The 13532-nt window shown below is 40.8% G+C and overlaps 1 protein-coding gene across 2 annotated transcripts in view; it reads right to left on the minus strand.

The window, feature by feature from the left end:
• Positions 1 to 2368: 2368 nt before the first annotated feature.
• Positions 2369 to 13532, minus strand: part of GDPD1 (glycerophosphodiester phosphodiesterase domain containing 1) — a 67972-nt gene continuing 56808 nt past the window's right edge. Inside the window, exons 7-10 of one of the 2 annotated variants that reach the window (XM_008068282.1) lie at positions 11114 to 11247; positions 5897 to 5956; positions 4155 to 4206; positions 2369 to 3687 (exon numbers count right to left, since the gene is read on the minus strand). In XM_008068282.1, the coding sequence (XP_008066473.1) occupies positions 3565 to 3687; positions 4155 to 4206; positions 5897 to 5956; positions 11114 to 11247 (369 nt within the window). In that variant the 3' untranslated portion in view covers positions 2369 to 3564. Of the gene's footprint in view, positions 3688 to 4150; positions 4207 to 5896; positions 5957 to 11113; positions 11248 to 13532 lie in introns of both variants that reach the window. The other variant, XM_021717694.1, reaches the window with a different exon arrangement.

Below are 13532 nucleotides of genomic sequence, written 5' to 3' on the forward strand. Positions count from 1 at the left end.
AAGCCTGAATAAAGACCCTTGTGTGTTTGCATCGGAGCTGGCTCTTTGTGGTCTCTCTCTTGGATTTGAATTCTGGGTTTAACAGCCAAGTTGCCCAGGCGGGTCTCAAACCCGCAGGCTTAGGCAATCCATTCACCTCAGCCTCCCAAAGCGCGGGATTACAGCTTGAGCCACTGAGCCCAGCTGACTTCTATCTTTATTTCAGATTGTAGGATGATCCAACTTTCTGAACAATCGTTTTTGAGAGCTATACAAATGAGGCAGAAAATGTCTTAGTATGCTCCTGGCAATCTGATCACTTTGACTCTTGCATCTGACTGCTGTAGTTCTGTTTTTGTTTTGGTGCCTGGTCTATTTTTTATATTTTCCTTTTGGGACTGAAATGATTATGTCATATTACTGCCTAGCTATTTGAGTTGTTTTTAATGTCTCATGTTTAGCCACCTACTTGAAACATTTGCGTTTTGGTTCAGAACAAACTCTTCAACCTACATTCATGTCCTTCCTTAAGTTGTCACTCTCATCTATAGCAGATGCTCTTTTGATGTTTTTATTATTATTTCTATTTTTTTGAGTTGGAGTCTCTCTGTCACTCAGGCTGGAGGGCAGTGGCACACTCCCGGCCACCACAGCCTCGACCTGCTGGGCTCAGGCGATCCTTCCACCTCAGCCTTCCAAATAGCTGGAACTACAGACATGTCCCAGGTAGTTTTTTGATTTATTGTAGAGATGAGGTCTCGCCAAGTTGCCCAGGCTGGTTTCGAATCCGTGGGCTCAGGCAATCCTCTTACCTCGGCCTCCCAAAGTGCTGGGATTATAGGCGTGAGCCACTGCGCCCAGCCCTATTATTTTTTTAATGAACTCTTTCTGGGGTCATCAAGTTGCACAGCTCTAGGCAAAATCATTTATTTAGTATTCTACATCAATGGTTTTCCATACTGGAGCGTACTATGGTTTATGGTTTATGTTTTCCTGACCACAGCCATTCTTTCTCCATAGTGTGGCAACTAGATAACCACCTGTGGTCCTCCTTACCTTTCCTCTGCAATTTCTAGAACCAGTCCTGGCCAGAAATGAGAGATGTAAGAAGCTCTGGGGCTCAGTACCAATTTATCCCCATATTATCAGTGTTATCACTCTTTTTTTCAGTTCCATTAAATAAGAGTCTTTCTAAGACCTGGGTCCCAGTTCTGGTACTTTGTGTCCTGTTTTGCTTTGGGAATCTGTATAGGACCCTAGTTCTACAGGGACAGTCTCACTACTTCTTGTTACCACTCCCTCATGCCAAGTTACTTGCTGAGTTGCCTGCCAACTCTATCCAGTGGTCTGTCTGTGGGATGCTACTGGCATGCTACACTAGACCTCTAGCTCTGTCTGTGAAATTGATGCTAGCCTCCTACTAGCAGAAGGATCTAATCACAGCTTTTTACCACTCCTCTAGCCTTCTCCACCATGATGTTCTCTGTGTTCAGTAATTTGTATCTGAAAATGAAAAAGATTTTGAACCTCTTTTAAAATGTGATGCCCCAATCAGAAAAGTAGTATCAGATGTTAAAAGCAGTATCAGATGTTATTTGAATGATTATCAACTCCCTTGTTATATGATACTATGTTTTTATTAAGAGAATTAAAGTTACCTGGACTATAAAACTATCAAACTTTTCTTTTTTTTTTTTTGAGTTGGAGTCTCACTCTGTTGCCCAGACTGGAGTGCAGTAGTCACTTCCGGCCACCACAGCCTCGACCTGCTGGGCTCTGGCAATCCTTCCGCCTCAGCCTTCCAAGTAGCTGGAACTACAGGTACGCGCTACCACACCCGGCTAATTTTTTTGATTTATTGTAGAGATGAGGTCTCGCCAAGTTGCCCAGGTGGGTCTCGAGCCTGTGGGCTCAGGCAATCCACTCACCTCAGCCTCCCAAGGCGCGGGATTACAGGCTGAGCCACTGAGCCTGGCCTCAAACTTTTAAAACGTGATTTTCTAAACATCTTTACCATTATATGGAACTGTTCTTCTACTGGTTGACATAAAATATAATTCTAGCCCTAAAATATGACCTGCTCTGAATCATAACAAGGCAAAATTTGGAAAGAATAACAAAATACTTATACCAAAGCTGATAAAAATAATCTCTAGCAACTATAACCATAAGTTATAATAAATGAAATTGATTTAATGGATTACTTGCCCAAGTTATTGTTCAAATGCCAAGAAGCAACTTCCTTACCAAAAAAGTGTTTCTATATTTTCTTTACTCTAGAGAGAAATCTCAGGTACATCTATTCATATTATCAATGCACCACTAAATTATATAGAAAATCTATAAAGCATATTTGGAATTAAAACTGTAAAAAAGTTAAGAACACTTATTTTGTTCTTGCAAAACTTTATTTCGGTTTAAACCACAAAGCAAATGATATTTATGTCATCCAGGGACAGATGGGAGAGTACAGTCATCCTTCAGAGCTGTTTAGCTGCCCAAGTCCAAATGAGAGATGCAATCTAGGTGAAAGACAATTATTCCAGAATATACTGACCTCACAATCTGAGACTGTGAAAATGTGTCAAAAAGATTAGAAACAGATTTACATGAAGTCACATCAGAAAAGCTGAGAATGTCTAATGCTTTGGAAAATTCTGCTTCTACTTAACATTCAGAAGAATGAATTCTCAAAGATCAGGAACAGGAGGTTTATACCATAGTGTTAGAAACAATGATATGTACTTTCCATCAGTTTAAAATGACTATTAGGATGCAAGATGTTATTTAAAACCTAGATACAGGCTCAAACAGTTAGCCAATGCCAAAAATGGAAATCTTACATTTCTTTAAAGGAAACATAAAAATATGACTATTTAGATCGTGTCTTAATTTACAATCAATAAGTCCATTTTTAGTGTTAAAAAAATAGACACAGTAAAATTGTTACACACCTGAAAAAGGTTTCAAATAGAATGCCCCATTAACAATAGCAACTGAGAAATCTAATTCAGTCCACGGATTTTATTTCTGATCAAGTAATCAACGTTACTTATTTCCTTGAGCTCCCTGCTGTTAACAATGTATAACTTGCCAGATAACTATATCACTGATATCCAAGTTCTTCTTCCATTGTATTTTCCCCTTTAACTAAGATGTACCTAGAAATAACAAGATAACACAGAATAGTTGTAATGGTCTTCAATAATTTTCTTATACCAATTAGTTGATCTTACTCCAGTGAAGGCTAATGTCAAATTTATCAGTCTTTGATTTCAAAATTACTTATAATAGAATACTGCATCATGTACAGAAATCTTGATCAATAATCTTCTACTTACATCTCATAACAATTATCTTTCTACACAATTTACAAACATAAAATATGCAATATTGTTTAAAATAAATATACAATATATAGTTTCTACATTCTCATACAGGCTTAAAAATGAGGTAATAAAAACTTAACTGATTAAACCTTTTACCATCCTGGAAATGGCTTATGGAAATGATGGTGAAATAGGCCTTTTCCTTTTTCTTAGGTCTTTTCATGTTTTCTTTGAATACTTCTAAGTACCTCTTTTTCTATGCTGGAAAATTATGCAAAAAATCCTTAAGTTTAGTTGGGTAGTCTGTCATTACCCCTGTTGCTCCCAGATCAAAAGCTCTTTTATATTCTTGTTCTTCATTTAATACCCAAATATACACCTGAAAATAGAAGCAGGAGAATTATAAGAGCAAAAAGTTTTTAAAAAGGAAGAAAAAAAGGTAAAATAGAAAATTATTTTTAAACATTTATTCACTATAATATTCATGCATTTAGAATTAACCTTTTAAAGCTGTCATTTTAAGAAACCATTCGATCCTTTTAAAACCTTTCACTTTGTTCCTTGCAGAAATGAGAGGTGTGAAAATTCCACATGGCTCATTAAATAATGCACTGTTCCACCCCTATGACATCAGCTACTCTCACCTATGCAGAAGAGAAAGTTAGCTACAGAAATGCCAGTGTTTTATTGCTTACAGTAAGGAAAAGCTTAAGGTCCTCATTTATGAATCAGTAAGACAGCATCATCAAAGTTAGGGACTAAATTAAGTCAAAGTTCCTGCCCTTTACACTTGTGTTAAACTGATGAGCTATGCTGTTTCCAAAATGCATCATTCCAGGAACTTACTTGAATGCCTCGAGCAGTTAGGTGGTCAAACAAAGCTTTCCTCATTAGTAAGCTAGAAAAGAAAAGCATAATAGATTTACTCCTAGCCCAGAATTAGTCCAGAATCCTAACATAGTCACTTAAGAATTTAGTAATTCCTAGTTTGATTTAATCCCAATGTTTCAGCAATATAAGCAATGACCACCAGTAATAAAGACTGCTGGGGATGAATTTATGTCTCAACTGCTGAACCTCCTTTCACGGCGGGCTGCTAGAACAACCAGACCTTCTTTCTGCTTCTTGCTTCTACCAGGTCCTTAGAAGACCCATTCGTGCTGACACAGCTCAATGGAGAAGAGGCTTCCTCACTTTCTTTATTTTTATTTTTATTTTTTTGAGTTGGAGTCTCACTCGGTTGCCCAGACTGGAGTGCAGTGGCCGCTCCCGGCCACCGCAGCCTCGACCTGCTGGGCTCCGGCGATCCTTCCGCCTCAGCCTTCCGAGTAGCTGGAACTACAGACACGCACTACCACGCCCGGCTAATTTTTGATTTATTGTAGAGATGAGGTCTCGCCAAGTTGCCCAGGCAGGTCTTGAACCAGCGGGCTCAGGCAATCCACTCACCTCAGCCTCCCAAAGTGTGGGATTACAGGCTGAGCCACCGAACCTGGCTCGGCTTCCTCACTTTCACTGCTATAACGAGGATGAGAAAGAGCTAGGCAGTATGTGCTGCTAACTTTCCAAGTTAAAACAGGGCAGTCAGATTCTGTAATATCATAGTTAAATTACATACTGGATTAGTGTTTTGTAAGCTATTTTGGAAATACTATATCCATTAATTCCACAATCCTATATCTAGGAAAAAAGCATGTTTTATTTCCAAGTAACTGACTTACATGTGAACTTTTAGAATACAAATCACTTAAGCAAGATAGGAATGAACAGTACTGGTAAGTTATACAAATTATTTGGATTTTGTTATGCCTAATAGAAGGATTAAATAACTAGAAATCACATGCATTTTACACCAATTGAAAATTCATCCTTGAAAACTAAAAATTAAATCAGGAATAAAGCAAAAAAGAATAAACCCCGTGGCATAGAAAAAATAACATTTTTTAAATGACTCTTTGAAAGAGGAGCTAAAGAATAAAAAGTTGTGATTTGGGACTCTTCAAATATTTAAGAATTCAAGGTTCCAGTATAAAGCAAAATGCAGCAGAATTACTTTGCTGTTTTTACCCAAAATTAAACTTGACATGTCTAAATTAGGGCATTTTCTGTAGAGCAGATGTCCACCCTATAGGCAGGACTTCCTTTCTGCTGCTCATCTGATTGCAGATTTTTCTGGGAAATGTGCTATAGGCAATATGCACTTTTACACACACTGTATTGCTACTTCTTTTCACCAGGTTTCTGAGTGTAGGCTAGTGGAAACAGCAAATAAGTAAAAAGGGAATTATTAATTCAGCTCTACTACTAGTTAGCTAGATAACCACAAGTAAATCATTTAACTGGTGGATGGGCACTCAGTTTTCTCATGAAGTTGGATGAGAAGATCTCTCAAGATTCCTCCTAGGGTTTTGTGACTGGTAATTAAGCTAGTTATAAAGGATTCATCACATCTACTTGCATAGTAGGTGCTCTATTTGTCCTTGCTACACATTACATTGGAAAGCTTACACCAAATTATGAGTGCAATATTAATATTTAATAAATACAGTTCAGTAATAACTTGCATATTAAGAAGCTGAAATTCTTACATATCAGAAAGCCAGATGAGAAACTTTTGACTTCTGGACATGGTGTGTGGTTCTTTTAGCCTAGGGTAAAACAAAATTTCAATTACAAATTAGAAACGTAGGAATGTATCAGTGTGATAAAATAAAACAAGTTCACAAATAAAAATGGTGCTTTGCACTTAGTATGCTCTCAAAAAATATTTGTAAAAGGACAAAAATAAATTAAAACAAAGCCCATTTGGGTTCTGTTTCCACTGGTCTCAATCTAAATTTTTGCTATCGCTATTCAAAGGTTGAAAAAAAAAGTTACCTTTCCAGAGACCCTGGGACCCTGTGCTCAAGTCTCCTCTTTTTTTTTTTTTTTGCGAGGGGAGGGGGGAGGAAGGGAGACAGACTTTGATCTCCTGCTTTGTCTACCATACTTTAGTATGTAGTAGATTTTTTCTGAGTAGGCGTCTCACTCTGTCACCCAGGCTGGAGGGCAGTGGCACTCTCCCGGCCAAGACAGCCTCGACCTGCTGGGCTCAGGTGATCCTTCCGCCTCGGCCTTCCAAGTAGCTGAAACTACAGACACGCGCCACCCTGCCCTGCTAATTTTTTGATTTATTGTAGAGATGAGGTCTCGCCAGTTGCCCAGGCTGGTCTCGAACCTGTGGGCTCAGGCAATCCTCTCACCTTGGCCTCCCAAAGTGCTGGTATTATAGGCGTGAGCTACTGTGCCCCGGCCTATATAACTTAATTTTTAGGCCTCTGCTGAGTTCCTTCTTTCAGTCCTATGTAATGCCCAGAGCTGCACAACTACCTGTGTCATTAATTTGGGTTGTACCCATAGAAAATCTCTAATTAGCCTCTCTACTATGAAGATTTCTCAGCTGTCTTATAAGTTTATCACCACATGGTGATTTTCATTCTCCTCAGATCTTCATTTTTTATTTTCTTTCTAACTCCTGTCTATACTTTAAAAATAATTCTGAGAATCCCCACACCTAAACCCATTTTTGCTTTTTCTCTGAATTTAGTTTTTGTTTTGTTTTGTTTTTTGTTTTTGAGTTGGAGTCTCACTCTGTCGTTCAGACTGGAGTGCAGTGGCCGCTCCCGGCCACCACAGCCTCGACCTGCTGGGCTCCGGCGATCTTTCCGCCTCAGCCTTCCAAGTAGCTGGAATTACAGGCATGCGCTACCACGCCTGGCTGATTTTTTGATTTATTGTAGAGATGAGGTCTCGCTGCTCAGGCGGGTCTCGAACCCGTGGGCTCAAGCAATCCACTCACCTCAGCCTCCCAAAGATGCAGGATTACAAACTGAGCCACCGAGCCCGGCTGAATTTAGTTTTTATTCTAAGTAAAGTACAAATCCTTTGTTCCCCTAACTCTGGCACAGATGGAAAGTTCTGGTTACAATTTCAGGAATCTCAGAGATTTAATACCTAAAACACTAATCACCTCATTAAACAACCACTATACGAGGGGGGCCAAAAACCCACAGTTTATTTATTTATTTAGTTATTTAATTTTATTTTTTAGTTGGAGTCTCACTCTGTCACCTAGACTGGAGTGCAATGGCCGCACCCGGCTACCGCAGCCTCGACCTGCTGGGCTCTGGCGATCCTTCCACTCAGCCTTCCAAGTAGCTGGAACTACAGGCATGCACTACCACATCTGGCTAATTTTTTGATTTACTGTAGAGATGAGGTCTCGCCAAGTTGCCCAGGCGGGTCTCGAACCTGCGGGCTCAGGCAATCCACTCACCTCGGCCTCCCAAAGCACGGGATTACAGGCTGAGCCACTGAGCCCGGCTCACAGTTTATTTACAAAAAATTGTGTATTTATTTTTGTTTAAACTTCATTCACCTTCAAAGTACTCTCTGTTTGATGCAATATGCCTATCAAGATATTTTTTCCACTGCTCAAAAGTTTTGAACTTGTCAATTTTGATGCCTTTTAGTGCTTCTGCCGTTTTTGTTTTTGTTTTTTTCCACATCAGCAAAACATTTCCCTTTGAGGATTTTTTTCATCTGGGGAAACAAAAAAAAGTTGCTGGGGTGAGATCAGGTGAAGAGGGGAATGGGGGTCATGATGTTTTGGGTCAAAAAATGCTGAACAGGCTGGGCGCAGTGGCTCATGTCTATAATCCCAGCAGTTTGGGAGGCCAAGGTGAGAGGATTGCCCGAGCCCACAAATTCGAGACCAGCCTGGGTAACTTGGTGAGACCTTATCTCTACAATAAATCAAAAAATAGCCAGCCAGGCATGGTGGTGCATGACTGTAGTTCCAGCTACTTGGAAGGCTGAGGCAGAAGGAACACCTTAGCCCAGCAGGTCAAGGCTGCAGTGGCTGAGAGTATGCCACTGCCCTCCACCCTGGGCGACAGAGTGAGACGCCAATTCAAAAAAACAAAACAAAACAAAAAACTGCTGAACACTCAGTGCAGTTTGGACAGGTTCATTCTTAATTACTCATCATGAAATGGGCAAATGTGTTGAAAGAATCTCCAAAAAAAATTCACTGAAGCTGAATGCAGCCTCTCACAACAATGCTAGCTGATACACTGATGCCGATGTGTTCCTAGAACACTTAGCAAGCCTGTACTACAAGGAGCCCACCATCTGAAAAACAATTCCAGCTTTTTTTGGACCCCCCCTAGTATTGTTTTAGGAAGTATCCTTTGCCATCCATAGAAATATTAAAACACACACAAAAAATCCTACCTGTGTCTTATTTCATAATCATGTTTTAGGAAAAGATTAATTCCATAAAGTTTGTTCTTATGTCTATATTTCAATTTGCTTTTAAAAGGAACATAGAGAGATAATCTAAAGCACACAATAGTACATTCCAGGCCAAAGAAAAGCTAAGCACTTTAGGAATACATGTTTAGGAATCATTTTTTTTTTTTTGAGTTGAAGTCTCACTCTGTCAACCAGACTGGAGTGCAGTGGCCGCTTCCGGCCACCACAGCCTCGACCTGCTGGGCTCCGTGATTCTTCCGCCTCAGCCTTCCAAGTAGCTGGAACTACAGGCGCACGCTGCCATGCCCGGCTAATTTTTTGATTTATTGTAGAGATGAGGTCTCACCAAGTTGCCCAGGCGGGTCTTGAACCCACGGGCTCAGGCAATCCACTTACCTCAGTCTCCCAAGGCGCGGGATTACAGGCTGAGCCACCAAGCCCAGCTAGGAATCATTTTAATCTACCAAATGAAAATAGTTTCTTTGTAGACAAGAAGTGTTTTCCGTTGTTCTGTCTGAGAAACAGCTACAAAGACTGTCGATATAATTAGGAGCAGACTAAATAAACATGCTCATCACTAAGAAACTCAAATGGGAAAACAGGCATGAAATAGAAGCTGAACACAAGAGTACTGACCACCCTGCTTTTCTTACCTATATTGTCTAATGACTGCTGATTAATGTTCAGCTTAATAGTTTACCCCAAGTCATTAGCTTTATCGAGACATACTGTAGAAAAGTAAAGGTTTTCAGTTTGATTTTTTGAAGTTCTGTTTTGGGTAGGAAAACTGTTCTTCTGCGATTGAAATCACATTTAAATGACCTTCCCAGGAACTACAAATTACCTTGTCATGACTTGATTATGAGTCTATAGCTAGAAATCATATTCTAAGTGTGTAGGACTTTGAGATGAAGCTATTTTTAACAATAATAAAGATGATTTAGCTGGGTTCGGTGGCTCAGCCTGTAATCCCACGCCTTTGGGAGGCAGAGGTGAGTGGATTGCCTGAGCCCGCAGGTTCGTGACCCACCTGGGCAATTTGGCGAGACCTCATCTCTACAATAAATCAAAAACTAGCCAGGCGTGGTAGCACGCGCCTGTAGTTCCAGCTACTCAGAAGGCTGAGGCGGAAGGATCACCGGAGCCCAGCAGGTCGAGGCTGCGGTGACTGGGAGCGGCCACTGTACTTCAGTCTGGGCGACAGAGTGAGACTCCAACTCAAAAAATATAAATAAATAAAAATAAATAAATAAATAAAGATGATTTAACAATAAAAGTTATCACTTATTTGCCAGGCAATCTAAGTGTTTTATGTATTTGTGTCTTTCTAGTAAATTAGTGACTAAAATGCAAGACATTGTATCTAACAGAGAAGTTCTGAAAATATACAAGTATTTTATATAGGTCAGGCGTAGTGGCTCACGCCTATAATCCCAGCACTTTGGGAGGTTGAAGTGAGAGAATTGCCTGAGCCCATGGGTTCAAGACCACTCTGGGCAACTTGGAGAGACCTCATCTCTACAATAAATTTTAAAAATTAGCTGGGTGTGGTGGCACATGCCTGTAGTTTCAGCTGCTTAGAAGGCTGAGGCAGAAAAATCACCTAGCCCAACAGACCGAGGTTGCGGTGGCTGTGAGCATGCCACTGCACTCCAGCCTGGACCACAGAGCGAGACTCCAACTCAAAAAATAAAAACAAAAAAAAGAAGTACCTTATATAAACTAATTATACCCTTTTTTTCCCTCCTACCTTCAGAGGTTCTTGTGGTGGTGATGGTGGTGGTAGTTTTTCTTTTTCTTGCTTTTTTTGAGTTGGAGTCTCACTCTGTTGCCCAGACTGGAGTGCAGTGGCCGCTCCCGGCCACCACAGCCTCAACCTGCTGGGCTCCGGCGATCCTTCCGCCTCAGCCTTCCAAGTAGCCAGAATTACAGGTGCACACTACCACACCTGGCGATTTTTAAAAATTTTTTGTAGAGATGAGGTCTCGCCTGCCCAGGGGGGTCTCGAACCCGCGGGTTCAGGCAATCCACTCTCAGCCTCCCAAAGCGCGGGATTACAGGCTGAACCACTGAGCCTGGCTGGTAGTTTTTCTTTCTAAATGTTTTATAGGAATACTACTGATTAATTTGAAGTTTAATGGAATTTCAGCAGGGTATAGTCAATGAAGTAGAAAGGGAAGTAGAAGGGCAATTATTTTTTGATGTCAGAATAAAATAATTATTAAACTTCTGTAATTAAGCTCAATTCTTTATATCTGACTACTGACTACAAAGGCACAGAAAATAAAAATCATTATAACCTGCGATGGATCCAAATTAAGTACCTATATTATTCATTTTAGAGAATGAGTGCTAATTATATCAAAAAGTACTGTTAATATAGGTCAGGTAATAAAATAGAACATGGAAATAACTATAGAAATCTCTTCTTTATCATTGATGTCGGTATTATGAACCCTATCTTACTCCTCTTGTAGTTGTTGACTAATAAAAACAGGGTAACCACTTACTTCAATATAATAGAAGGCATTGGGATTTCAAAAAACTGTTCTCGAATGGGCACAAAGGGCAAGAGGCCAGTGAAGAAAAGGCCAAGAATGAGCAGAACACGTTGCAGACTGAAGAGTATAGGAATATCTGAATTCTAAAAGACACAAACAATATTATGTTACTTTTACAACTGTTCAAGTAAAGAGGATTATTTTACAACCCTCAAAATTTCCTGAGACTATACCTTGACATGTATTACAAGCATTACCTAAAGTATAAATATCCTTTCACACTTAGAAATGGCTAGTCCTGGACAAATGGGTCAGGATCTACCCTGGAGCCTAATAGCGTAATTGATGTCACTAAAGTTTTTCTATTCCCTTCTCTCTGCTTTTGCAACACCACTTGTGCCATTGGTTATAGTACTTACAGTAAACATACCAGAATCTAATAGAACAAAATGAAGAGATGAACATATTAAATTTTCAGCAACCTACTCCTGTTTAAAATAGATAAAAGCTATATATCTATATATAGATATATAGATATGTATCAATACAGTTACAAATGTCATCTTTCAGCTACCTTATGAATCAAATATAAGATATAAAAAGGATTTTGTAAGTTAGTCCAAGAATCTAACCACAATTTCAAATTTCTACTGTAAAAGGTGCTCAAGATCCCCAAACTTTGTGTGTGTGTGTGTGTGTGTGTGTGTGTGTGTGTGTGTGTATGTGTATGTGTGTGTGTGTCAGAATAATGATGTCAGAATAAAATAATTATTCTGTGTGTGTTGGAGTCTCACTCCGTCACTCAGGCTGACGGAGTGTGTGTGTGTCAGAATAATGATGTCAGAATAAAATAATTATTCTGTGTGTGTTGGAGTCTCACTCCGTCACTCAGGCTGAAGTGCAGTGGCATGCTCAAGGCCACCACAGCATTGACCTGCTGGGCTCAGGTGTTCCTTCTGCCTCAGCCTTCCAAGTAGCTGGAACTACAGGTGCATGCTACTACGCCCAGCTAATTTTTTATGTATTGTAGGGACGAGGTCTCTCCAAGTTGCCCACGCTGGTCTCAAACCCACAGGCTCAGGCAATCCACTCTCTTCGGCCTCCCAAGGTGTGCTGGGATTACAGGCTGAGGCATCGAACCCAGCCATGAATCCCAAAATTTTTAACATGCAAGCTGTGTATATACCTATATGTATATACACACATACATGTGTAATATATATACAAAGACACATATGTATACGCACATATACATTTGTGTTAAAATACACATAATACAAATTCACCATGTTTATCTTTTTTGTTGTTGTTGTTGGAGTCTTACACAGTCACCCAGGCTGGAGTGCAGTGGCATGCTCACAGCCACCCCAGCAATGACCTGCTGCACTCTAGCGATCCTTCTGCCTCGGGCTACCAAGTAGCTGAATGACAGGCGTGCTCTATCATGCCCAGCTAATTTTTGATTTATTGTAGAGACAGGTCTCACCAAGTTGCCCAGGCTGGTCTCGAACCCAAGGGTTCAGGCAATTTACTCACCTTGGCCTCCCAAAACACTGAGATTACAGGCTAAGCCACCAAGCCCAGCCCCTTTCTATACTTTTTTGTTTTGTTTTGTTTTTTGAGTTGGAGTCTCACTCTGTCACCCGGACTAGAGTGCCGTGGCCGCTCCCAGTCACTGCAGCCTCGACCTGCTGGGCTCTGGCGATCCTTCCACCTCAATCTTTCAAGTAGCTGGGACTATAGGCATGCGCTACTATGCCCGGCTAATTTTTGATTTATTGTAGAGATGAGGTGTCGCCAAGTTGCCCAGGCAGGTCTCGAACCCACGAGCTCAGGCAATCCACTCCCCTCGGCCTCCCAAAGTGATGGGATTGCAGGCTGAGCCACCAAGCCAGGCCTCCTTTCTATACTTTTTTTTTTTTTGAGTTGGAGTCTGACTCTGTCGCCCAGACTGGAGTGCAGTGGCCGCTCCTGGCCACCGAAGCCTCGATCTGCTGGGCTCCGGCGATCTTTCCGCCTTAGCCTTCCAAGTAGCTGGAATTACAGGCATGCGCTACCACGCCCAGCTAAATTTTTGATTTATTGCAAAGATGAGGTCTCGCTGCCCAGGTGGGTCTCAAACCCGCGAGCTCAGGCAGTTCACTCACCTCAGCCTCCCAAAGGTGCGGGATTACAGGCTGAGCCACCGAGCCCAGCTTCTATACTTTTTAAAAAGCAAATAAGAAATACTGTAAAATTGAATATTTCTATTAAAAAGTTAATATATTTAAAAAGTCACACAAAAAGTAATTCATTTAAAATAATTAACTCTGGCTGGGCACAGTGGCTTATGCCTATAATCCCAGCACTTTGGGAGGCCAAGGTGAGGGGACTGCCTGAGCCCACGGGTTCGAGACCAGCCTGGGCAACTTGGTGAGATCTCATCTCT

The sequence above is a fragment of the Carlito syrichta genome, unplaced genomic scaffold, assembly GCF_000164805.1.
Source record: "Carlito syrichta isolate Samal-C Ts95f unplaced genomic scaffold, Tarsius_syrichta-2.0.1 Scaffold309926, whole genome shotgun sequence".
NCBI lineage: Eukaryota > Metazoa > Chordata > Mammalia > Primates > Tarsiidae > Carlito > Carlito syrichta.